The 26028-nt window shown below is 47.1% G+C and overlaps 2 protein-coding genes across 3 annotated transcripts in view; one reads left to right on the forward strand and one right to left on the reverse strand.

The window, feature by feature from the left end:
- Positions 1-1796: 1796 nt before the first annotated feature.
- Positions 1797-7388, reverse strand: LOC123806082 (regulator of G protein signaling 9 binding protein). Its single transcript, XM_045819093.1, has 2 exons — positions 2988-7388; positions 1797-2148 (listed from the first exon to the last, which is right to left on the reverse strand). The coding sequence occupies exon 1, from the start codon at positions 6998-7000 to the stop codon at positions 6293-6295; it is 708 nt and encodes a 235-aa protein (XP_045675049.1). The 5' UTR covers positions 7001-7388; the 3' UTR covers positions 1797-2148; positions 2988-6292.
- Positions 7389-8044: 656 nt separating this feature from the next.
- Positions 8045-26028, forward strand: part of ANKRD27 (ankyrin repeat domain 27) — a 57894-nt gene continuing 39910 nt past the window's right edge. For both annotated transcript variants that reach the window (XM_045818801.1, XM_045818802.1), the window contains exons 1-5: positions 8045-8187; positions 17198-17329; positions 23121-23231; positions 24977-25133; positions 25864-26018. In XM_045818801.1, coding sequence (XP_045674757.1) covers positions 17228-17329; positions 23121-23231; positions 24977-25133; positions 25864-26018 — 525 coding nt within the window. In that variant the 5' untranslated portion in view covers positions 8045-8187; positions 17198-17227. The remainder of the gene's footprint in view (positions 8188-17197; positions 17330-23120; positions 23232-24976; positions 25134-25863; positions 26019-26028) is intronic.

Here is a 26028-nt window from a genome sequence, read left to right on the forward strand (position 1 = left end):
TTTTCAAAATCAGTTTGCCAACAGGAGCTCTCATTTGGCGTATTTACATTTGTTATATAAGCCTTAAGTTTATACAATTGTATACATACACACCAAAGAACAAGGATACCCAAGATCTGCTAGTATTACAATGAAAGACTCCTCTGTGGAATGAGATAAAATAAGTAAATGAAAGAGAAGAATGCTTTTCCAGAAATCTATTTAGTCCTCATGGAGAGGGCCACAGCATGTAGACAACTCCCTCTCTTTTGGCCTGTCCCCAAGAGCCAAAGAAACGATATTTGAATATGACTTTGACCTGTGTTGACCACAGCCAAAAGAAAGAAGGTGAGTATAATCACTTTGTAGAGCAGCACTCGGAAATTTATAATGCTGAAGTATTTCTGAACACCTCTTTGTGTAATGAAATCTGTGAAGGGTAAATATGTTGATCAGGACATTCTCTTCAATTCAAATGTGCATGAAGAAGATAATGAATATTTTTTAAGCCCTGGCTGGTGTGGCTAAGTGGATTGAGTACCGGCCTGCAAACCAAAGGGTCACTGGTGCTATTCCCAGTTTAGGGCACATGCCCGGGTTGTAGCTCAGGTCCCCAGTAGGGGGCATATGAAAGGCAACCACACGTTGATGTTTCTCTCTCTCTCCCTCACTCCCCCTCTGTCTAAAAATAAATAAATAAGATCTTTTTTTAAAAAATAAGTTTTTAAAAAATCACAATAGTTGAAAGCTGAATCATTTGAGGGTGGCTTTTTCAACAAAGTTGTAAAGGCTATGTGTTATTTTTAATTTTTTGCTTATTAGTAAACATTTTAGTTAGAAGTATCATTCAAACAGTAGACACAAAGCTCTTCATTCCACTTTAGATCTGATGACAGCCATTCCCGGACATTCCCAGACAGCAGACAGCCAGCAAATATGGTCACAGTGCTGAGGGCACCAGGTGACTTACAGAACAGGATTCTCCCAGCCTCTATGACAAAGGACAGGTGTTCACATCTGTAATTCCCCAGAATCAGTTCAGGTGGTCCACCTCCTGGGTACAACAAGCTGTTAAATACTAGGCTTTCTTGGACTTAGACTTAGGGTCTGAATGTAAATTCCTAATCTAATGTAAGTACTATAAATAAGTAGCATTTACACAAATTTGCTTCTAAGTCCATCCACTAATTCTGATGTGGACTAAAATCACAGTATGCTTAGTTCATTCAGATTTTTTAAATTCACTTGCAGTTTTACCAACAGACCAGTTTTACACAATAACCAACAAACTGTAAGATTCCATTTCAGTATTCACCAAAACAAACAACATCCAAAAAAAAACAAACAAAATAACCCTTTCTTGTTTAACTGCATTCTGTTAAATGTTTTAAGCTCTGGAAGGGACCTTGAGTTAGCAAGGAACCCCCGTTTCACAAGTGAGGCAAGTGAGGCACAGGGAGGTCAGTGACTTGTCCGAGGTACTTGGAGAGGGAGGCAGAGCCCCTGCCCACTGCAGCTGGTCATGCCTCGGAGGAGGCCTGAACTAAAAGAATACAGAGGCCAGTCCTGCAGCACTTTGTGTCTATGACGCAAAGACTTACACTCTGAGGCTCGCACCCTTACAAGCACTCAGTACAGAACAGAGAACTACATTCTGGAAAGCAACCAAGTAACTAAAAACATACCCATGTGCACACTGAAAAGAAAAACGCAGCATCATCAGAATCCGCATGCAAACCAGAACTCTCTTCAAGCAGAACTACTTTTTAGTCATTCAACATCACACATCCCATATGAAGCTTACTGTAAACCTTAGGTAAATCATGAAGTTTATGCTCTCCTTTTATTTACCAAAAATATTTTCCCTTATGACATTTAAAAGCATAAGCTCTTAGAGCACATAAAAAATTGCCAGTAGGCATTTTTTCTCATACAAACATTTTTTCTTTTAACCAATAGCAATGGTTCAAAGTTCCCATGATAAGAGTCTTGACATTTCAAGCGCTTGTCTTCCCAGTGGCACGTAAAGCAGCACTGTTGTCCCCAGAAGAGAAGCCAGGGGTGTTTTCTCTCTACGTGTACTTAACTTCACCTTTAACTTATACCTTCAGTTTGGGGAAGTGGATGTTCTCTTCCATAGACTTCAACATTGACCTCTTCATTTATATCCTATATTAAACATGTTGAACTTTTGTTTCTTTTTTTTCTATCACTTGTATCATGGTATAAGATCATACCAAATGTGTTTTTTTAGAAAATTAGTAACTGATATCAAACACCTAAATTAAGTCAGGCTTCTACCAGAAAGCAATTTCTTGAATTATGTATAGAAATGAGAGCAGAAAGCTAGAGAGAGCAGGCTGTTGCTCACACAGAAAGTGATTTTGCTTGCATCATAGAGTGAAAGTTCTATTAGACAATGTTATAACTACAAATAATGCCAAATATTACTAATGTTTAAATTTTTCAGGCATGCTCTCCCTCCCTTGAGGACGCCCATGCCTTTCTTCCCTCTCAGGTGTGCATCTGCTAAACTCCAAGGAACCCCACAAGATTTGCACCCAGGGGAGCAATGGGCAGCAGCAGCTTGTCCTCAGCTAACCCTATGAATCTGTCTGCACAGCCCCTATTTCCTGACTCCCCAGTGAGCTCAGGCAGCCCAGCCCAGGCTCTCCTGTTGCTTCCTCTGCCCTAAGCCCTTCCTTGTTTCACTGTCCCCAGATTAATAAACATACTCACAAAAAATATTTTTAAAAATTCAAACTCAGAGTTGTTTAGGGTAACAAGTGATGTGTTAAAGGGACATTGAGAATCCTCCCTGTTTATGCCTGAGCCCATGACCTTTATTGTAAGAATGAAATATAGGTGTGCTCTCTCCCAGGGAGAACTGGCCCATCTCCCAGAGGGACCTGTTGATTAGTCAAGTCACACAAGGTCCTTGGCATGCAGCCACTTTTGTTTAAATCATATTTAACCATAGCCCCCAAAGCGAAACTTTGGAACCTCACCTGAGAGAATGATGCTTTGCTCAGCACTTTCCCAGTCAGATCCCAAATGTTGTCTCTGGGATTCCCAGCATCTATGTCCAGGTGTTGGTGAATTCCCATCTGGTGATGTACGATCTTGATTCTTGCTTTTGCTTTGCTCTTGCTTAATAAAGTGCTTAGTTATTGACCTTTGACTTGGGTTTTTATTGTCCGCAAATCTGAACCTCCAAATTAAGTGGCCCCGACCTCATACATGCCCCTTAATGGCAAAACACATCTACAGGATAAATGTGTTTATTGTAATCCAGCCTCTTGTTGCAGCATCTTACCACTAATGTCCACGAGCAGAGGACTCTGGGAATCAGGTGCACATCTGACTACATGTATACGTAAATGCCCAAGGGTCTGCCTAGGTCGGGGGAAGGAGCAACAGCAAAGAAAACTGTCCGGACTGCTCCCTATGGATTACATACACAACTTCTAGTGGGCTAGCTGTTTCTTTAGCAGGTTCTGCTGAAATTTTTGTTTTCCCTTTTTAAAATTTATTGATTTGGGAGAGAGAGAGTGTGTATGTGGGAGAGAGAGAGGGGAGAGACAGACAGACAGACAGAGGGACAATTTGTTGTTCCACTTATTTATGCATTCATTGGTTGACTCCTCTATGTGCCTTGACTAGAGATCAAATCCACAACCTTGACATATCTGGATGTTCTAAATAACTGAGCTAACCAGCTGGGGCCTGAACAATTTTTTTTTCCATGAACAAAACACCTTGATAAGAACAGAGGCCCTGGCTGGGTCGCTCAGTTGCTTAGATCATCATCCCAAAACACCAAAGTTGTGGGTCCCATCCCCAGTTAGGGCACATACCAACGAATGCCTAAATAAGCGGAACAACAAATTGGTGTTTTTATCTCTGCTTTACCCCTTCTCTAAAATCAATAAATTTAATTAGAAAGAACAGAGAGCCACAGTGCTAGAAAAAGGAGAATCTATTCAGGGATTGGTTTTTAGGGATATTTACCAATACTGGGTCAAAAAAAATTACCCCAGCTTCCTCTTCCCTGAGACAAGACTTTGGGGAGGTGACAGAGGTTCCATGTCATGTTGTATGTATACCAGAAGGGGCATAGGGGAGTTGGAAAACTTTCTGTGCCATCTCTGAAGGTACCCTGGCCATCAAGTGCAAAAGAATTTAATGTTGGTTGCTATCAGATTCACCCAGATTGGATGAGGGAGGAGCTCCTTTTAATTATCGTAAAACTTATAATCAGCCTAAGACCTTGTGAGTCTTTTCAAACCATTATCACAGACTCGTTGCAAACATCTCACATTCTAAGTTCCTGGAACCTGTGTGCTGAGGAGGAGTGGGAGTTGGTGGGGCAGGGGCTGGAAGTACGCCCTCAGTCCATGCTGAGTGCCTGGCCAGCACTACTGCTGCTATTTGCTTCTGCCCTTTGCCCCTCCAAGCTGCCCTTGTGAAAAGCTGCAAATTCACTCCTCCTGGCACCTTTACTCACTTCTGAGGTAAAAAAGAAAAAAAATTCTTGTCAGTTTTCAGCCAAACCAAAGCCTCTGAGTTTTATTCCAAATTATTACCTTTAGGGAGTTAAATGCATCTTTTTCTCAGCAGATGCACTCTCTGCAACAGATAGGAGGTGGCAGCCCTGATCAAGCAAATTCCAGCCTGAGACCCAGGGTGTTTTCTACATTTCCTTATTTATAGACAAAAGAAGTAAGGTCCACCCTGGCCAGGTAGCTCAGTTGATCAGAGAGCATTGTCTCAGTATGCCAAGGTTGGGGGTTTGATCTCCTGTCAGGGCACATACAGAAACAACCAATGAATGCATAAATAAGTGGAACAACAAATTGATGTTTCTCTCTTGCTTCCCCTCTCTAAAATCAATAAATAATTTTTTTTAAAAAATTAAAGCAATGACCACTTCTGTTGTCTACACTTATGGTTTTGGTAGTTTTTGCTATGACCTTCTGCCTTCAAGATCAATTTTAAAAATAGATGCAGATGTATATTTAGTAACCAAAGTATTTAAGACTGCTATGTTTGACTCATTGGCACATATATTCGTGGCCAAATGTCCTTTAGGGAAAAAAACAGCTTTGATAGTACACAATGTGGTTATGTGATTTTTCTTTAAAATGATTGTTATTTTTAAAACGGTTCTTACATTCCAAGTTAAAGGTCTAACAGTCTAACAGTCTAACCCAGACTTGGCTAATTGGCTCAAAACCTCTGTGTGACAGTGATGCCACTATACTCCATCAGGGGGCAGTGTTGAGGTCAGAGAGCCGTGAGGCTCCTTTCAAAGCTAGCCCTCCTACTGGCTGCCAAGCAAATTCCGAGGGATAGATAAGATTAAGGGCTCCGAAGAGGATTCCCTAGCCCTCCCCCAAAAGAAGGATCAAAAACTCTGGTCTAGCTCTGGAACAAAAATAAGACAAAGGGAAGGAGAAAGTCCCTGCCTAAATAGCATGCAGCCCTTCCCAAAGCTTGCACCGCTCCCAGGCTGGCAGAGAGCCCTTTTAAATAGGCAGTGTGTGCAGTGGCTTCAGTCTCCTGAAGGCAGGTTCTATGGCCCCTTTCTGGTTTCCTAAGCAGAATCAGACCCTGCCAGGGAGGGCACCACCCCAAACCTCTTCTTATTTTGGTGACTAATGGGTAAGCTCTGTCAAGAAGCACAATCGTGAGCCATGGAGAAAGCACTTTGCATGAACTTCTATTTGCACTCTCCTAAATTTAGGCCCCAAAGGATTAAGGTAAAACAAAAACAAACAAAACCCCTGCTTTTATATCTTGTTGCAATCTGCCTCTCATTCAGAAGAACCCTCCCCCACCCTGTCCCCGCAAAACAGTTCCACACTTGATTTCATCAACCCCTTTTTCAAACTGCCCCATGCAAAGAGTAGGAGTCGTTAGCAGGGATGGTGGCACCAAGCCCGGACTCAGTATAAACACGCCCCAGCAGCACAGGCGGTAACCCATTAACTCAGAGGAATCTAGGGTCACTGTGGACGGTTTTCTATTAATAGGGGATAAAGCGATAAAGCTCCTGCGGACGTTAGCCGTAATGCCCTGCCAGCCCACACAAAATTAACTCCTCCCCGTCCAGACAGAGGGAACTACGTTCTGATGGCAGATGTGTGCTTGAAACACGCGTGTACACCTACATACACAGAATTTTAGGACCGCTCCTCTTAACCACGCCAGATTCCACTCCCATCCTGAGTCCTGGTGGTAGAGGTCATTCTGGGAAAGGGGTGTCTCTGGGGAAGGAGCAGTGGTGAAGGCGGGGGCCGTCGGGTGTCGGTCAGCTCAGCTTCGCCACGCACACCGCCAGGGCTACAGCCGCCAGCAGCACGGCGCTGAAAACTGTGGCAGCCAGGGCTTTGCTCAGGTCGCACGGCCCTGTGCGCTCTTCTACGGACACAAAGCCGGCCGTGGAGGCGCCAGCACTGGACAGAAGCTCGGCACCCGCCGCCTGCCGGGCTTGCACTGTCCAGCGGGGCACGTTGACCTTCATCTCCATGTCGTGGATCATCTTGCCCACCTGAAGGATCTCCCGCTCCAGCTTGCGCAGATCTTCCACGTCGAAGTCCGGCTCTGCTTCGTGCCGCAGGCTGCGGACGCTCAGGGCGCGTGCCGCTACGCTAGCAGAGCCGCCGGACACACCAGTGCGCACCAGCGGCCGCCGTGGGGCATGCAGTGGGAACGTGGTGCCCAGCGTCAGGGCTCGCTGCATGTCGGCTTCCAGCAGTTCCAGGCAGCCAGAGAAGGCTACCCACAGGCGCTGGAACTCGGAGCGCTCCTCTGCGCCCAGGTGCTTGTCTCGCAGCGCGGTCGTCAGGAGGGATCCGGTAGCCACCGCCAGCTCCTGCGCCTTCTGGCGCGTCTTCTGCAGCTCCTCGCGCAGGTTCTGCGAGTCCGCCGAGCCGCCGACGGTCAGCACCAGGTGGTGGTAGCATGCGGTCGCCTTGTTGAGCGCGTCCAGCAGCGCCTTGCACTCCTCCCTCACCATGTCAGTGAGCTCAAGCACAACCTGGTTGCCTGCGCCCCTCTCAGCCTCACGCCCTCAGCGCGGCAGAATGCGGCCAGTTCTGACCACGGCCCCGGGTTGGGCCGCTGGCACTCTCATCTTGGCCCAAGATTAGTTCCGCGCTGCAGTGCTGTCGTCGGAGCCCACTCGGGACCTGCGATGTGAGCCTCCGAGGACCGGGAGCGGAGAGGGAACCCCGTTAGCTGCCTCCCGTCCTGTCGTCCATCCTCCCAGTCACACGATAAGTCTCTGCACCGCTCTGGCCTTCGCGGTGGCCCCGCGCGAAGCCGGGGTTGCGGTCCCCATCCTCCTCTGGTGCGGTTGCCAGGGCTAGCCCGCGAGCTGCGCGCTCCGCCTTAGCCGCTGCCAAGGGCGGTCGGGTCATGTTTCTAAAGGATCCACCCACTCCCGCGCGTCCCCGTGGGGCGCTTGCATCCCCTAGACAAGGGATAGGCGGGGCCCAGCGTAGGGAGGTCACGTGTAGGTCCCCATCGCCCCCTCCTCTGCACCCCATTGCAGTTCTGGAATAGTAGCGCTCAGCAGACCTAACCCTCAATTTTACGAATGGGAAAACTGATGCCCTGGTAAAGAAAAGGCGGGGGGCTTAGGCCACTGGACATCCATGCAAGTGAGGGGACTAGAACCTAGGGACAATGACTCCCATCCTCTGCCCGAGACGGAACTGGTGTACTTCGTAGGCCTGGGCACCTCCATACTCCAAAGTTAGCAGTAAAGGGCGAGCCATGGGGAAGCATGGCTCCAGGGTCTCCCCATCTCCGTCCAGTCGGCTTCCCAGAGACCAGACTTGCACCCCTTCCCTAGTGTCAGAGATGCTCTCGGCCCCGCCCTCTCTCGTCCCGGGCACGCGCAGTCGACAGCTCTGGGCTTGTCCAACCTGAGTAGGAAGCGCTGTGTGCCTCCTGAGCCCCTCCCACGGCTGGGAGGACTTAATGATTGCTCTGTGCGCACGTCACTCTGGGTAAGGGCGGCCGCTTATTGGGCTGACTCGGGGCTTTGAGGTGCTTCTCCGCCCAACCGTGGAGTAAGAGAGTGGATGGTGGAGTGGGGCCGCCCGCTGGGGTGGTGGGTCCTGAGGCTAGGTCCCAGGGACAGGGAGTTGTCGTCGCCGCTCCGGGAAAGGCAGAGAGTGAAACTATGTAGCCTTTTAAGTAAGTGTCCTCTCTCCTGTCTGCTCCCGAGCCTCCGTTCCCTCCGGACGGCTGCGCCTCGGGGCCCAGAGGCCGGGCGAGGCCCGGAGCGGGAAGGGGAGGTGCTCTTTCCTCTCCACCGCTGGCGTCCCACGGCGCCCCTGGCTGGGATGGTAACCCCCCGGCGACCGCCAAGGCCCGGCCCCTGGCCGGATGGACCGCCCCGCCCGCGCTCTCCGGGTCCTATCTGCAGCTAGACTCTTTCTGCCTTTTTCCCGGGTGGGGTGGGGAAGAACGCGCACTTTGACCCCCGCGGTTCCAGGACCGGTCCAGCCGTTCCAGGGTCTTCAGAGTTAAGAGTTGGGGGCAGTGGGCGGGACCGTCGCTCCTGGGCTGAGTGGCCTCCGAGGTTTGCGGGCAGCCTGGCCGTGAGGGTGGGAGGGGAGGCTGTAGGTGAGGGTCCAGCGCCTCAGGCCGGGCTCTTGTGGTCCCCGGGAAGAGGGTGATGAAGGCTTAAAGGAAGAAGGGAATCCCTGCCTGCCAGCCGGCCTCTCGAGGGGCGGTGTCTTCCTCGTCCTGCTGGGTAAAGATTACTCCAGGAAAACTCTTAAGGAACAAGAGATATTCCGGACTGTGGGCCTGTTCAGTTCCTTTCCTTGGAAATGGACTGCCCAAGAGGCGTTAGAGCCAGGCTGTGCCCCTCTGGCGGCCTCGAGGTACTGTGGACCTGGACGTTTGGGGCCCTCGCTGGGCCGGGGGCAAGTGTCAAGTTTTCATTGAGGATTTAAGCTGTTCAAGAAATGAGGGGTAGACTAAACTGGAGGGAGTACTAATTTATATAGCCAGCTGCGATTTTCCACGTTTATGGGATTCCTGTAAAGAGGCACCTATTTTAAGTAATGCACCATCGCACCAGTGCTAGAAAAGAGCAGTGGATATTAGCTTTTCTAGGACACCTGTCTGGTCCTGGTGTTGGCATTTTGGAGGGTCTAGAGGGCTGGGCCTCAGCGCTTGCTGTCATTCAGCAGTCTGTCCTTTAATGCACTGATTCAGTGGCCATTTGTGGCGAGAGCTCAGGTTCTCTGGGCCTTGGCCATTCTTTGCGGTGGAGGGTTTCAGCCACCTACCTATCAAATGGGTGCCTTAACAGAGGAAGAATCGTTTTTAGGACAAAATGGTAGAAGAAGGGAGAACCCATCTCTTTTGAGAGCTGTACTGACAGCAAAGGGAGATGAGGCTGCAGAGGTGAATGGGAGGCTAGAAGTGAGAGTTCTAGTAGGGAGTGAAGACAAAGTCATTGAGGAATCCTGCACAGACTTCAGTGTTGGAAAGATCACTTTGTGGGTGAACAGATTTGAGTGACATCAGGAAGCAGAGCCTGTAGGCTTCCAAAGGAGAAGTGTAGTATGGGAGCAGGGACAGATTCTTCTAAGTCCTAGTGGCAAGAAAGTAGCCAGGGCTGTGAAGTCGGGTAGACACTTTGGGTGAGCTCCCTGACCTTGGTTTGTTACCTGAAGTGATCCTACAGGGCAGTGTTACTTGGGGAGTGAGCAGTTGTATCTGCATAGGGCCTGCGGTCAGGTCCTGATTGTGCCTCTTCCTGGCTCTTGGATTGTGGGCAGCTGCCAGGTCTTTGCTATTCACATGTCTGTGCACTGTTAGCTCTGGGCTTTGCCCCTGTTTATGAACTTCCAGGATTAGGTGGGTGTTCAGTCACTTTATCTTCTCCTAGCGGATTAAGAGGGATGTGACCCTATGGCTGTGGATACCTGACCTAGAAAGGATTTTCACCTGAAGAATCCAGACCTGGTTTGTCCTGAGGTTGCTTCCATATCTGAGAGACACTGGGAAGTGTCCCTTGGAGCCCCTGCCTTTCTGCCCAAGGTTGGCAGGGAGGTGGGTGCTGTGGTTACACCTGCAACTCCAGGAGCAGGGCAGTGGAGTGGCATTCTGTGCAACAGTTGTGCCCCTCCAAACTTTCCTGCTGCCTTAGTGGTCACACCCTTTTCCAGCCATGACCTTCTCTCCCCTCTGTGACCCTCCACAGTCAAGCTATCACTGTGGTTAGCCAGCTCTGAGGACACTGTTTCTGTCTTTTAGTCAATGCCTACATGACTGCGTGGGGCCAGCCTCTCACCTTCTGCTGGATATGTGTAGTAGATTTCCAGCTTCAGTTAGAGATGGCCTCTTCCTGGGAGCTTGAGTTTCCTCTAACACCCCACCATTATTTTATTCAAATGGCAGAACAGTTACTACATGCCAACTGTGAGCCAGGTGGCCGGATGCAAGCTGGGTCCTTTGATGAGGAGCCTTGAAAAACATCTGTATGAGATCCATAGACATTATAGGCCAGAAGGACACAAGTGACCATGACACCATACATTATATCATCAAATTGCTTCCCTTTGGTATTGTACAAAAATATAAAGTTTTGCCTTTTCCTTCTGAATCACAAATTAAATTAGCCAGAGAATAGTGCTCATCAGTCGGAAAATATGCCTGGTCAAGGTCTTGGGTCCAGTCCCTGGAAGGGTAGGAACAGCCGCAGTAGTGAGATGTCAGCAGGGAATGCACCTCTGGAAGGCGCAGACTTTCCTGTGCTGGATTCTGCTGAGCCAGGCAGCAAGCTGTCACCACCTGGTCCCTGACCAGCTAGAGTCATCCAGGCTGGCAAGACAATTGAAGACCACAAAACCACAAGTGAGCACATCGCCGCCTTAAGTACCTGGTACTGGTTTGAGGCCTTGCCTATCTGTCCAGGTCACAGAGTAACTCTAGATAATTCATGTATAGGGGTATTGATCTCTGACTAACTTTACTAGATTTTCTTTAAATGATCCCATTATTTGAGCTTGGACAGGTGTGCAATTTTTTAAGGGAGTTTTATAAGAGGAGTCACTCATCTTTTTAGTTTTACATGGGAAAAGTCAGTTTGTTTTGCATGATATTTTAAAATAGAAAACTAATTCTTGCAAGTAAACTTGTTAGGGTATTAAATATTATTTTTAAGCATTTACCCCTAGATAAGAATTCAACTCTGTACACACCAGACTGTATGTGATTATTACATGCTTTTAACTCTAGGACAGAAAGGTTAAGAACAGTATGAGATAGAGCTCTTTGAATCCCTACTCCTGGGCAGAGGGCTCAATCTCTGGCAACCAGGAGGACTGATGTCCAAGAGAAAGCAGATGACATGAGACTGAGAAAGGATAAACTCCATCCCATTCACCAGCAATACTTGCTAAGAGTCTCTTATATGTTTACACAGTTTATGCATTTGAACCGAGTGTTTTGATGTGGCCTTCAGGGGCCTCTTCCTACCTTGCTGCCCCTCTCTGACCTGCTCTGTTTGGATTCTTATTATTTCCCTGGATTCATCTTCTCATTTAGTCAAAAAAAGTTTCCTTGGGTTTTTTATGCCCACAAGTACCTTTTCCTGCCTTCTGAACCTTTGGTCTTGCTCTGGTCCCTGCCAGGATACCCCTGACCCCGCCACTTCTTGCCCCTAAGCCCCTCCCTGCTATTCCCATCTCTATTTGGTCCTCACTTTTCCCAGCTTTGTTCTGAGTCCGTTTTACTCTTCTGGTGCACATTCCTTGCCTAAAAGCCAGGTTATTAGTTTGTCCATCAAAGCCAGCCCATGTCACCTTCATCTCAGGGCCAGAGGTGTTGGTGTTCTGCCAAAGAACACCATCTCATCCAAAGAGCAAAAGAAGTCTCCCTGCAGAGCTTTAGTCTAACCTTATCATATCCTCTTTCTCATGTGGCTTTTGTCCAAGGCATCTTTACTTTTGCACTCTGCCACATAGAGTGCACAACTGTGCACAGTCTGCCAACTGTGTCAGGAACCTGGAAGAATTTTGTTTTCTTGTGACTCTGTCCCAGCAAAATTACATGATTCAGTTGTTCTGCTAGGGTCTCATAAAAGGACTATCTGGACTCTGGTAATAATTGAATTCAACAATTCAAATACCTAAATTGTTACAGAGCTATCTCCGGGGTCTGGGAAGGGATTATATGTGGCCAGTTTTCACTATAGGCTCTTCTCCCGAAGTGGATTTTCAGGGAGCTCAAGGGCCTCCTTCAGGCAGTCCTCCTAAGCTGCAGCCACGGCAGCTCTGGCTGTATCAGACTGAGGGGGTTCCATGTGGGGCCTATGTGGCTGTCTGTCTGTCAGGGGGACTTTTCCTTTGGAGGAAATGAAGTGAGGAATCCTTGCATCCATGGCTCATGAGATAAGCTCATGAAATATGCCCTAGTCCGGGCATATTTATTTTACACGAGGTGCAGTAGTTGTTAAAGGGGTGGGTGTTAGAATAAATTCTGACATCTGTGTAACCTCAAGTTGGCCAACAGAGCCTCAGTTTCCTCATCTGTGGCATGGGCTAATGATACCCATAGCTGTTGTGACCATTGGATATTGGCAGTTACCCATAGTTGTTAGGAGCATTAAAATGGGGTGAGGATGTATACCACAGTGCCTGATCCAAGGATGTTCTCAAAGGGCTGCTATTTTTATCATTAACTACAAGAGCTAGAATTCATAATATGCATGCTATTATGGTGTTTTCCCAAGGAAGCATATTGTAATATTGGTACATAGTAAGAAAGTAATTCAGTGTTCACTCATATTTCATTCATCTGATTATATCAAGGGTAAGTTTACTTGATGCTCCTTAATAGTTACTAATTTTCTCTTTCTAATGAAGAGGCCACAGGCTGAAGCTCAGAACCTTTGTCAAGCAATAGTATCTAGCAAGGTTTTAAATAATGTCATTGTTTTTAAGATTTTATTCTCTTTATGGGAATTGATAGGGGTGTGGTTTTTTTTTCACTTAAGTAGTAATAAGATTTTTTTTATCCTTATGTAAGGATATGATTATTGATTTTAGAGAGAGAGGAAGAGAGGGGGAGGGAGAGAAACATTGATGGGTTGCCTCTCCTATGCACCTCATACCGGGACTGAACTGCAGCTTGGGCATGTGCCCTGACTGGGAATCGAACCTGTAGCCTTTTGGTTTACAGGACAATGCTCAACCAACTGAGCCACACTGGCCAGGGTGTAGTAAGAATTCTTTTTTTTTTTATTATAAAAGAGAGTAGGTGTTTAAAGGAAAATGTCAATGGTTAACAATACAGCTATTGTGTATACTGTGCAGGTTATTTATTGCACAGGTGCCCTGCCCAGGGGAGGGGATCCATTGGCAAACTGGGGCTGATATGTAGCCTATGTGCTGCTTACCAAACCATGTGCCCTGGTACAAGACTGTACCCCTTTCTAATCCTCATGAAGGGACCCTGTGGGCTACCAGTGAGAGGTGGTCCATTGGTATGCAGTATGAGATAGAGGTTTGGAGAGGGGCAGTGATGTGGCTAGATCTCTGACTCCTCTGTGCCCGTTTCTCGTATTCCTCTCTGAGAGCTCAGTAAAACCACACTGACATGTCTGTGGTAAGAGGAAGAGGCTGAGGCAATGGAGGCCCTGTTCACAACAGGTGCAAATCTATACAGAATATATATTAATGTCTAATAAAGGTCATATATGGTCTTTAGAGAGATAATTTAATTGGATATAAAAGAAGATGTGCATGGAAAGATACACCCTGTTCATAGATGGTAGGATTATTAAAAAGATGTTAACTCTCTAATCCATGAATTCTGTACAGTTTCAATAAAAATCCCAACAGGGTTTTTCATGGAATCAGTAAGCTGACTCTAATTCATGTGACACTGCAAAGAATTGAGAATAACCAGACAATTTTGGAGAACAAGAGCAGGAGGGCTTTCTCTATGAAATATCAAGGCAGACTTTGAAGCTATAGTCATATAAAATAATGTGGCCCTGCTCTGTCCATTATACTAGCCACTAGCCACATGTGGCTATCAAGCACTTGGAATGTGGCTACTATGAATGTAAAATACACTGCAGATTTTGAGGACTTACTAGGAGTAAGAATGTAAAATATGTCATTAGTAACTTCAAAATTGGCCCTGACTGGTGTGGTTCAGTGGATTGAGTGCTGGCCTGTGAACCAAAGGGTTGCTGGTTGATTCCTAGTCAGGGCACAGGCCTGGGTTGTGGGCCAGTTTCCCACTGGGGGGTGTGCAAGAGGCAACTACACATTTATGTTTCTCTCCCTCTCTTTCTCCCTTCCCCTCTGTCTAAAAATAAATAAAAATCTTTAAAAAAATTAATTCCCCCTTTTTCTTTTAAAGATTTTATTTATTTTTATTTTTTTAGAGAAAGGAGAAGGGAGGGAGAAAAGAGGAAGAGAAACATCAATGTGTGAGAGAAACATTGGTCTGTTGCTTCTCACATGTTGCCCAAGTGGAGACCTGGCCTGCAACCCAGGCATGTGCCCTGGCTGGGAATCAAACCAGTGACCTTTTGGTTTGCAGGCCTATTCTCAATCTACTGAGCCACACTAGCCATGGCAGATGTCTTATTTATAACATATATATAAATAACAATGAATTGACAACCTAAAAATGAAATTTTTTAAGATTCTTAGAAATTGTAGGTACTTTTTTTATGGCCTTCATGTTGGAAAGGATACAGTTTCAGTTATAGCCTTTGCTACATAACAAACCTACCAAAAATTAGTGGCTTAAAACTGCCACAGCTTATTCCCTCTGCTGTTCTGTGGAGTGGCAAATGGTTCTTCTGTTGGTCTCACCTGGGCTCATTCACATGGCTGCATTCAGCTGGCGGCCATGGCAGTGCTCTCTGGGGCACCTGGGCTGCTTCTCTGATGGTCTTTCGTCCCGTGGGCTTCTTCATAGCATGGCAGTCTCAGGGCACCATGAGAATGAGAGGGGAATCTGCAAGGCCTGTTGAGTCCAGCACTCAGAAATCACAGAGCATCTGTGATAGCAGGGATGGACCTGGAGAACATTATGCCAAGTGAAAGAAGCCAGTCAGAGAAAGACAAATACCATATGATTTCACTCATATGTGGAATCTAATGAATAAACTGAACTTATAAGGAAAATGGGGACAGACTCATAGATGGAGAACAGGGTGACAGCTGGGTAGAAGGAGGTTGGGGGTGGAGGGATTGAGCAAAATGGAAAAAGGACTCATGGACATGGACAACAGTGATTGCTAGGGGGAGGAGGGCATAAGGGAACTAAATGGTGATGGAATAAAGTACAATGGAGAGTAAATTTTTTTAAAAAGTTAGAGCATCAGTACTGTCTGTCGGTTGGTTAGAGCAAATCACGGGCAGGCTAAGATTCAAAGGGTAGGGAAGTAGATACCACTGTCTCATTGGGAGAATGGTTAAGTCACTTCACAAATCATAGGATCCCCTAAAATCCAAATAGTCCTTACCATTAAGGCAAAGTTTGGCAAGTTCAACTACATTAAAATCAGACACTTCAGTTTCTGAAAACACCCATTGAAAAAATGGAAAGATAAGTTGCAGGCTGGGAAAATATATTTGCAACATCTTTTAGTAACCAGATATATAAAGAACTAAAACCATGAGAAAAAAGCTAACAATGCATTAGAAAAATGGGCAAAAGACACGATGAGGTAATTTATAGAACATGAAATGATGTTCCACTTCATTAGAGAAATGAAAATATAAAAACAGTGAGATACTATGTGTATCCACAGACTGATAGAAACAAGACAATGCGACAACACTAAGAAGTGTTGACTAGAATGCAGTTCGAGGCAGCGGGGTGCTTGTGTGCTTTCCAAGGAGGTAGAAGGCAACCCAGCATTGCCAGCATCTGTCAGCAGGTGGATGCACCAGGCAGTGCCTCCTAGGGACATTCCTAGATACGTGCTCCAGTATAGAGTGTTCATTCCAGCACGGTGTGTAATACTGGAAATATGGAAGCAGCTTAAATGTACAATATTAGATAAATTGTGTCATGTTTACAGAAGTCAGTGGATGAATGAGAGCTATATGGATCAGCATGAATAGGACTTGCAAACACAATGTTGATTGAAAATCAACATACTTCCACATACTTATAGTGTGATACAATTTATGTAGATTTTGAACCACATAAAAGATTATTTATGAATACATAAGTATTAAAGAAATAGTAATGAGAGCAAGAAGGATATACTGCAACTCCAGGATCATGGTTGCCTCTGGAAAGGGAGGAGAAATGGGATCAGGGCAGGTTCAACGGGAGTTCCAATCTACTCTGATGTCTTTTTTAAAAGAAAATCTGAGGCACCCTGGCTGGTGTGGCTGGGTTGGAGTGTCATCCTGTACACCAAATAGTTGGGGGTTCGCCTTAGCCTTTGTGGCTCAGTGGGAGCAATGTCCCAAAGCCCAAGGATGCATACGGTCCCCAGTTTGGGCGCTGGTCCCTGCTCCAGGTGCACACAGGAGGCAACCAATCGAATCTCTCTTACATCGATGTTTCTCTCTGTACTTTCCTCTCTTCCTTCCACTCTCCCTAAAAGCAATGGGAAAAAAATGTCCTGAAGGTGAGTAATAAAAAAAAAGTCCTTGGGGTGAGTATTAAAAAAAAAGTTGGAGGTTCAGTTCCCAGTCAGGGCATGTGCCTGGGCTGTGGGTTTTGATCCCTGGTTGGGGCACTTGGGGAAAGCAGCCAGTCAATGTTTCTCCCATCCTCTCTCTCTAAAATCAATAAACACATTTAAAAAAAAGAAAAAGAAAATCTGAAGCAAACGTGGTAAAGGTGTTAAGAGTTGGTAATTCTGGGTGGTAGTTTACATGATTTTTACTTTTCTATATGCTTCAAATATTTCATTAAAAATACTTTAAATTCTTTAAAGTGTCATCATTTTTGTCATGTAGGATGTTCTAAAAAGTCATTTTTACATTTGCATTGCCCTGGAGTCATTTTCTGAACATAATTTACACATTTAACCAGTAAAAATACAGTCATTCTAGAATTGATGGGCTATCTTAGATATTTCCTGCTGGAGGCGAGGTCTGTAGAGGGGAGGGTCTTTAGAAATTGCCAGATCGAGACTTGCATGTGTTATATAAATCTGAAAGTGGTCATTCGCTGCCTTTTTCCTCCCTTGTCCCAGGAGCCTCACTTTGCCCCATCTGAAGTCCATATGGCTCTTTATGATGAAGATCTTCAGAAAAATCCTTTCTATCTGGCTCTCCAAAAGTGGCGTCCTGACTTGTGCAGCAAGGCGGCCCAGATCCATGGCGTGGTAAGTGCATCAGTCCTGAGGGTTATCCTTGCCACTAGGTGTGGACCACGCAGTGCTGCCACGGCCAGAAATACAGTAATCCTTGGTTAAATTTGGAGGGAGTCAGCTCCAAACCCGCTCCATGCAGCAAGCCCCAGACCGTGTGTGGTGTGTGAATAAGGGCCAGCCCAGGGTATACTCCTCTCTGAACCCTCAGCCCGTGTTGACACAGGTCTCACCGTGTTCACCTGTTTCTTTTGTTTCTGTGTTGACCACGAGGGCTTCTGAGGGCAGAAACCAGATTCCTCCTCAGAGCCTCACAAGTCCTGGTGTGTCAGGTGGGTGCTCACTCCTGTACAATAAGAGAACATTCACATGTCACTTCAAAGACATGTCCTAAGGGAGAGAACTATGGCGAAAGAACTTTTATAATAGAGGCCACAACCTCAGAAGCCTTCCTGAGCAGCCGGGTAACAGGAATGAGGGAAGTGTGCGAGAGAAACAGCAGCCCACAGGTGGGGCCGGTGCTGCCTGGCCAGAAGGCAGCCCTACACGACGGGCCTGTCCGGTTCTGAGGTTGTCTCCCACAACACATCAGGACACGTGAGCGCCTCCGTGCCGGCCTCTGCTCGAGGAGTCTTCTGCCTTTTTTCTGTGTGCCTTCCTCTTCTCTTACTGTGTTCTTGCTTTTCTTGCCACGGGTGTGACTTTACTCAGGTGTGTCAGGAGGCCCCAAATTTGAACCAAAGAGAAGTCAGTTTAGCCCAATGATGTCAGGTTCTCAACGGCCTCTCTGGAAAATTAGAACTGACTTTCATCTCACCAAGTCCTTACCTATGCCATCAGAAGCCTGAAAGAAGCTGGAGCTGTCCTGCTCCGGCCTGTCAGATACTGTCTGCTAGCTCCTGCCCACATCGGCCCTGCGACTGGAACCCTGGCTCATCCCTGTCTAGTTCATAACAGTGCTCCATCCATGTGTGTTGGTTGAATGAAAAAGTAGAATATTCCAGTCGCCTTCTGAGCTTTATGATTGGTTTTGTGTTGCATACATTTTTCCCAGAACTTTTTTACCCTGGATTTTAGAAGTCATAAAGTTCATTATAAAAACAATTGGAGAAGATGAATGTTGCCTAAGAAGAAAATTAAAATCTCATAAAGGCTCACTGAAGATATTCATTGTTATCTATTATTTCATACTATTTATTAAATGCTACTCTAGCCCTGGCTGGTGTGGCTCAGTGGATTGAGCACCAGCCAGTGAACCAAAAGTTTGATTCCCAGTCAGGGCACATGCCTGGGTTGTGGGCCTGGTTCCCAGTAGGAGGCACACAAGAGGCAACCACACACTGACATTTCTCTCCCTCTCTTTCTCCCTGCCTTCCCCTCTCTAAAAATAAATAAATAAAATCTTTACAATAAAAAAAAATGCTACTCTAGGCAAGGCTAATGTTTAATGCTGAGGATTCAGCAAAATATATGGGCAAATATATATGAATTATAGTTGTGGCGAGTGTCACAGAGAAAAAGTACAGGATGCAAAGCAGTCATGTTAACTGGGGGGACTTGACCTAATTTGGGAAATATTTCCTTCCATCTTTGTTCTAGGATATTTTTTAGATACTGTCTAGATAACATATGTGACTTTCTCATGCTTTTTAAAAATGCCTCACTGCAGAATGCTGTTATTTCTCAGTAAGCTCTGTGGGACCTGTCTTGCTCACCTCTGTGTGGCCAGCACTAGTCCAGTTCCTTGTCACCCAGTAGGTACTTTTCTAGCTGCAAGTAATAGAGTCACACTTGAGCTCACATCAGCAAAAGGGGAATTTTAAATAGGAACTTTGGCCTCTTGGTCACTTTCCTCTCAGGTACACTGAGGAATTGGAGAGTCTTTTTAAACTCTGCCGCCCCGGGTTCCCAGTGGTTCCCTGGGCCGCTGACTCAGCCCCTCCTGAAAGACGTGAGACCCATAAGGAGCTGCTTGGGGTGCACACTGGTCAGGGGCAGGCTGGAGCTGTCCTGCTCCGGCCTGTCAGATACTGTCTGCTAGCTCCTGCCCACATCGGCCATGTGACCGGAACCCTGGCTCGTCCCTGTCTAGTTCATAACAGTGCTCCATCCATGTCTGTTGGTTGAATGAAAAAGTGGAATATTCCAGTTACCTTTAGAAGAGCACTCAGCCTTTCTGCCACCTCTAAAGGGTCCACGTGGCCTCAGCTGGTGAATACTAAATTTCTTTCCATGGGACTTGGCCACTGAGCCAAATCTGGCTGCCCTTGAATTGACCCTGGGGATGAGACCTGTATTGGGCTCTAAAAAAATGTGAAATCCCCACTTTTAAACACATGTGTCCCCTACAGGTAACTGCCCCTCATACCTCTCCCTGTAAGCCCAGCTGGCGGGCCACCTCGTGCTCAGCAAAGTGTATATGGCAGCTGAGGGGGCAGCTTGGCTGCTTCCCCAACCCGCTGTAGCCCCTCCTCAAGTCTTACTTCTGTGCAAGCCTTCCTTTCACAGGGATGCCTCCATGTCCAGGCAGGCTTCTCCTGCCATCATCTTGCTCTTTGTTCCAGGCAGTGGAAGCTCTTTTCCTCATGTTCCCTGTTTCCGGGGACAGGCCTGTGAGACACACACGCTGCTTCTAATAGCCACCCCTTTTCTTACAATCATCCAACTAAGTATGCACTGTGACCGCTTCTGAGCAAGCTCACAGGCCTGCTGCACCCCTGGGCCTCTTGTCCATGAGGGGTGGGGGTGGGGGGTTGGAGAGTCCTCCGGGTTTCCAAGGCAGATTGGGGATGGGTCCGTTTGACTCTAGGAAAAGCAAAAATTATAACAGGAGATTCAGTATGGGCCTTTCATAATGGTCCTTTAATTACAGATAGGTAGGATTTTGAAAGCCAGTCTGGGAACCTAGCAGCCTGTCATAAGCTCCATAGAACTGACTTCCGAGTGAAATACCTAGACAGCTAGCAGCACTGATGGACATATTCCCGATCTCAGGATTTATTTAGTATAGATCCAGCCAGCAAACATTTTTTGAGTATGTGGTATGTGCCAGGCCCTGTGCTGGTTCTGCAGGGTTACTCAGATAAGTGGGGAACATAGCGCGCCATCAGGAAGTTCCGGAAGCAGGTCGTGTGAAGGGCAGGGGAGCGAGTGTCAGCACAGAAGTCGGCCCGGGCGCCCATGGAGTGCTTAACTCAGCCTGGGGAGGGGTCAGGAGGGAGCCGTGGAATGGGGGTCACTACACTGATTCTTGCCTTCATTCTATTGTCTTCTCTTTAATTACTGTTCTTTTTAAATTTCTTTATGAAGGAGCTATACTAAAAAGGTTTACTGTTAAGCTTTGAAATGAGTAGGTTCCCAAATTAAGGCCTACTCCATGATGTCTATTCCAGAAGTAGCCTGGAGCTCCGTCTCATGAGAGCCCCTAAGGCACTTGACCCCCCCTCCATTGAGCCCCTTTGGAGCTTAACGCCCTGTGCCTTGCCCCGGCCCCCCCCCCCCCCAACCCTTCAGCACGACTCTGATGGAGATGGATGGAGCCATCAAGAGCCAGCCACCAGTTTTTGTTCGCAATGAAATGCTCCGGGCATATTGTCTGCCTGAAAGCTGGGAGGCAGGGTCCCTAAACTTGGACTGCCCTCTATTTACTCCACAAACCCTGATTGGGCACCTTCTATACTCCCAGCTGTGAGTTGGGAAATGAGGAAACATTGCAACAGGGTCTGGTCACACTCTGTGAGTTAGGGAGGAGGAGACAGCTTTCAAAACAGGCAGATAGAACCTGACCACTCTTGGGGTGGAGTTGACACAAGCACCTCAGAAGTCCCTGGTGCTCAGAGGCCCTTCCTCTCATAGGACTGTCTCTTGTCCCCTCTGGGCTTGGCGTCAGGCACCCCCGACCCTCGTGGCTGCTGCAGTGAGGCCTCCCAGGCACCTCGAGGTTGTTTCTCAGTTCAGGCTCATACCTGGGGGCCTCCCTTTTCTTTCTTTAAGTTTTACTTTTATTTACATTTAATTTCTTAAATTAAAAGAAAGAGAATGGTCTCTCTTTTTCTTCTGACTTTTTTGAGCCAAACTGCACATAGTTAATGTGCAATCTTAAGTTTCTTTTTAACTTTTTCTTCTCATTTTCTTTCTTTCTTTACAGTTCATAAAGGTCACTTATCCTGCATCCTGACTTTAGACAACTTCAGTCCTGTGGTGGTGTGTTAGCTGGTCCTCTGCTCTCTGTATTTCCTGATATTGGTACCATAGTTTTCAGACTATAAGACTCACCTAAGTTTTAGGGGAGGAAAATGGGGGGAAAATTTTTAAAGCAAAAAATGTGGTAAAATATTTAATAACATAAATAACATAATATTTCACCAATGTAAATGTAAACAGAACTCAACAGCAGCATTAACAACCATTATTCCTCTGGGGGGGTGCGAGTCATAGTCTGAAAAATATGGTAGTTACATCTAGATCTTGATCTCATTCAGTCTTGATTATCTGAGGCAGGGCAAGGCCACTTCTTAGGGAGGGTTGAGCTCTTCAATGAATAAGTGCCTCCCTTTCCTGCTGTGGGGAGTGGGTATGTCTGTCTGTGGGGAGACAGGCTGCACTGTTCTTTCTAAGCTGCCTGAGGAAGCTCCTGATGACAGCTACCCACAGGGCTTCAGCAGATGCTGGGCTGTTCTTCCAGGAGGCAGCAAGATAGGAAGGGGCAGGAGTGTAAATCACGGCTCTACCCCTCACTGACCGTGTGACCCTGGACAAGTCACCTCCCTCCTTTGAGCCTCAGAGTCCTCTTCTGCATGATGGGAACAATGCAGGAGCCTCTGCTTCATGCTGGGCAGCTTTAAAAGACAGGGCTCTGAGGGACTCAGCTGCCTTTGGTCACCTTCCTTCCAGGGACACTGGAGTCTGAGAGTCCTCTTCAATGTGAGTCCCTGAGCCAAGCACAGGTGCACATGCCAGGGCAGTAGGCAGTGCTGAGTTGAGCCCCTTCCTGTTGCTGCGTTGAACTGAGAAGCTGGTGTCTGGTTAGTGAGGTGACCACTGTTGGAACAAAAATTCAGATTTCAGATTGCACCTGCCACAAAGAGAGAATCTGGCCCCTGAGACATCTCTGGCGGAGGTGACAGCCTGTAATAGGAAACTGAGTTTCTGCAGCTTGTGTTACAAACTATGATCACAACTAGGCTTAAAGACAAGCATAGAGCCCTGACTGGTGTGGCTCAGTGGGTTGAATGTTGTTTTGTAAACCTAAAGGTCTCCAGGTCAATTCCTGGTCAGGGTACCTGTCTGGGTCTGATCAATGTTTCTCTCCTTCTCTTTCTCCCTCCCTTCCCCTCTCTCTAACAATAAATAAATAAAATCTTTTTTTTTTAAATACATAGAAGATAGGAAGGAAACTGTCTTCATGTGCAGTGTGTATCATTTAGGTGGTGGGGTTATGTGACTTTTAGTTTCACTTTTCTGTGCTTTCCAGACTACCCTCTCTTTACCTGGAATTATTCCTGAGCCTGTTGAGGGCTGAGTGGGCCACTTGTCTGGCTGTGGGGAGGGACGGGAGCGAGCCCCTGTCTGCAGGCCTCAGGTGGAAGGGGACGTAGGCTGGCTCCCTCTGCCTGGGCTTCATCACAATGACAACAAATTAAGTCAGCTGGCCTCAACTGCTGCCATTGTAGCAAGTGACCCTAGGTGTTCTCTCTGCCAGTGGGTCCCCACAGCAGTTCCAGCTGGAATGGTTCTTGGTACATCCTGTTCTACTGAAGCTGTAAATGAAACATCTCTCTAGTATTCACCCTAATTTTTTTTCCAGGTCTTAGTACCCTGCAAAGGAAGCCTGACAAGCAGTGTTCAGTCTACCTGTCAGTTTGAGTCCTATGTTTTGAGACCAGTGGAAGAACACTTTCAGACCTTAAATGGAAAGGTATTCATTTCTTTGTGGGTCAGCCACGGCTGCTCACGCAGTGTTCGGGTGGGGTGGACAGGAGAGAATCCTGCTTGTCACCCTTTCATATCTGTGTTAATGATGGTTGTGACATGCACTGCAGCACTGTGGAATGGGGTTAGAGGGCCGCTGCCTCTGAGGGGAGAGGAGATGGGAGTGTCAGGCAGTGGCCTGAGAGTGAGGAAGGAGGGCCTGGGCTCATCCCCTCGGCCCGCCTGGCCCTGCCACTACGCTGGGCTGTCACTGACATGCCTCCTCCTTGCGATTCTGTCAGGGTAAGCTGTTTCATCCCTCTGACATTGAAAGCTCATTGGTTTCTTGGCCACAAATTGGAGATTAGGGATGAATTTTTAGTTTTTTCAAAACTTTGCTTTGAAATAATCTCAACCATACAGAAAGTTCAATAAAGTACAAAGAACCCTTATATACCCTTCCCCTAGATTGGTCACCTGTTAATATTTTGGCCCTATTTGTCTTACACATGATTATTACTTTTTCTGAAACTTTTTCAGAAAAAGTTTCAGACACCATGTTCCTTTCCTCCAAAACAATTCAGTCTGTGCTCCCTGCACCACCACAGGGCAGAGGCCACACTCAGGAAGTTTAACATGGAAGGAGTGCTGCCCTCTGATGCACTGTTCCCACCCAGCATGTGCTCACTGCATCGGCACTGTCCTTACAGGTGCAGGGTTGCAGAGCACCTTTTTAGTTCTCTTCCATTTGGGCGAGTCCCTCAGTCTGTCCCTGTCTTTAATGACATGGACATGTTTGGTTTGCTTTGTGGCCTGTCCCTCAATGCCGGTTCTCAGATGCTCCCTCGTGATTAGATTGGCAGTTACATAGTTTGGGAAGAATGTCCCCGAAGGGTGTGTTATCTTTCTCAGTGTTTCCTGCCAGGAGGCATGTGATGTCAGTCTATCTCGTTGTCAATGTTACCTTCGAGATATGCATTTTCTTATTTGTTTAAGTGGCCACCGGTAGGTCCTGACAGAGGGAGTTTGCATTCCTGGTCAGGACTGTCCATGGTCTCCCGTGGTCAGGGGAGAGGGCCACATTACCCTTCTCACCAGGGTTGGTACAGCGTGGCCTCTCCAGCCCTGCAGCCGGGGCTCATGGGCCCTGTGTGGGGAAGACGAGGGAGGGATGGGGCCTGGGGTGGCCCAGACGCTGGTGTGCAGGTCAGCAGCCTGTGGCTCATGAGGATTGCCACTGTTTTCCTGCTAGGGATCTGCTCACCACAGTCGCCAGTGCCTTGTGAGTTTTTGTGTTCCCTTCAGGGCACCCTGACCTGTAAAGAGAGCAGAGCAGTCAGGCTTCTCGGGACGAGTCTTCCCTGGGCACCCCGCCATGGCTGGAGTGGTGAGCCACGAAGGTGGCTGTGGTGTGCATTGTCCAGCTCCACGTGTGATGCAGCAGCGATCACTTTGGTCTCTTGTTCAGACAGGAGTGCACTCTCACTTCTCCTCTCCTGTGGTTGCAGGTTTCCTGTTGCTCTAAGGAACAGCTTAGCACTGCTTCTGTTGCAGCGTTTAAAAAGGATCCAGGTTCTATGCAGCCATGACTCAGGGGGAACAGAGAGGAAAGAAAAACATTTTAGTATCAAAAAACAAAATAAAAGAATAGCGAAGAGGGGCAGTTTGGGTAAAGTGCTGTATCAGGGTCTGGGCTAGAGGGATCAGTGGTCACCACTGTCCAGCGATGCAGTGATGTGTCTCTTGTTGCAGGATGTCTTTATACAAGGAAACAGGATTAAATTAGGAGCTGGTTTCACCTGTCTTCTCTCAGTGCCCATTCTCTTTGAAGAAACTTTCTACAATGAGAAGGAAGAAAGTTTCAGCCTACTGTGTATAGCCCATCCTTTGGAAAAGAGAGAGAGTTCAGGTATTCTGGGAGAAAACCCCTTTCTCATGCTTTGGAGAAATGTGTTTGTTGAACTTCCTCCTGACATAACTGTTACAAACACCCCATCAAATACTCAGGAGCCCACTAGAAACCTGCCTAATTGTTTATATAATCCCCCATAGAACTTAATTGCAAAGTCATCTTGAGCTGAAGGGTGGATTGGGCTGCTGCATTTGGTTACGCAGTTTGGATGTTACACAATTCAGGAGGCAGTATTCACTTGGACTCAGTGTGGATGTTGCCCCCTGGAGTTGAGCAAAGTCATAGCCCTGACTTTGTCTCTGGGCCTCAGCTTTTGGGCTTGCTCCTACAGCATTATTATCCACTAAGCCCCACTGTGGTGCCTTTTTAATGAATAATCATTCTTCAGTTACTCCAGGAAATTGAGACAGCTATATGCCAAATGCATGCTAAGGCTCTTACTGTAAGAACTCAGGGCTTCTTCACCAGAGCCTCATAGGTCATGCCCATGGTCCCAAGTTATCCAGGTTTGGTCCCAGGAAAGGGTTCCAAGAGGACCAGGCTCTCTGGACCCTGGGTTGTCCTGTAACTGGGCTAGGTTTTGGCAATATCTTAACATAGGTTGTCCTCCTCTTCTCCCTGGAAGATGGGACCCCAGGCCTTGGGGAAAGAGGGCAAGGCTGTGGCACTCCCCCTGTTAGGAAACAGTGAAAGCTTCAGGCAGCATGACCCTCTGTCTGTTTTTCAGAAGAGTCTTCAACACCCTCAGATTCCTTTTTCCTGAAAACCATTGAAGATGTGAGAGAGTTTTTGGGAAGACACACAGAGAGATTTGACAAGAACATTGCCTCTTTCCAGCGAACATTCAGGGAATGTGAAAGGAAGAGCCTTCGTCATCACATAGTCAGTAGCT

Source organism: Phyllostomus hastatus, unplaced genomic scaffold (assembly GCF_019186645.2).
Source record: "Phyllostomus hastatus isolate PE091 unplaced genomic scaffold, TTU_PhHast_1.1 phas_scaffold_345, whole genome shotgun sequence".
NCBI classification, from domain to species: Eukaryota; Metazoa; Chordata; class Mammalia; order Chiroptera; family Phyllostomidae; genus Phyllostomus; species Phyllostomus hastatus.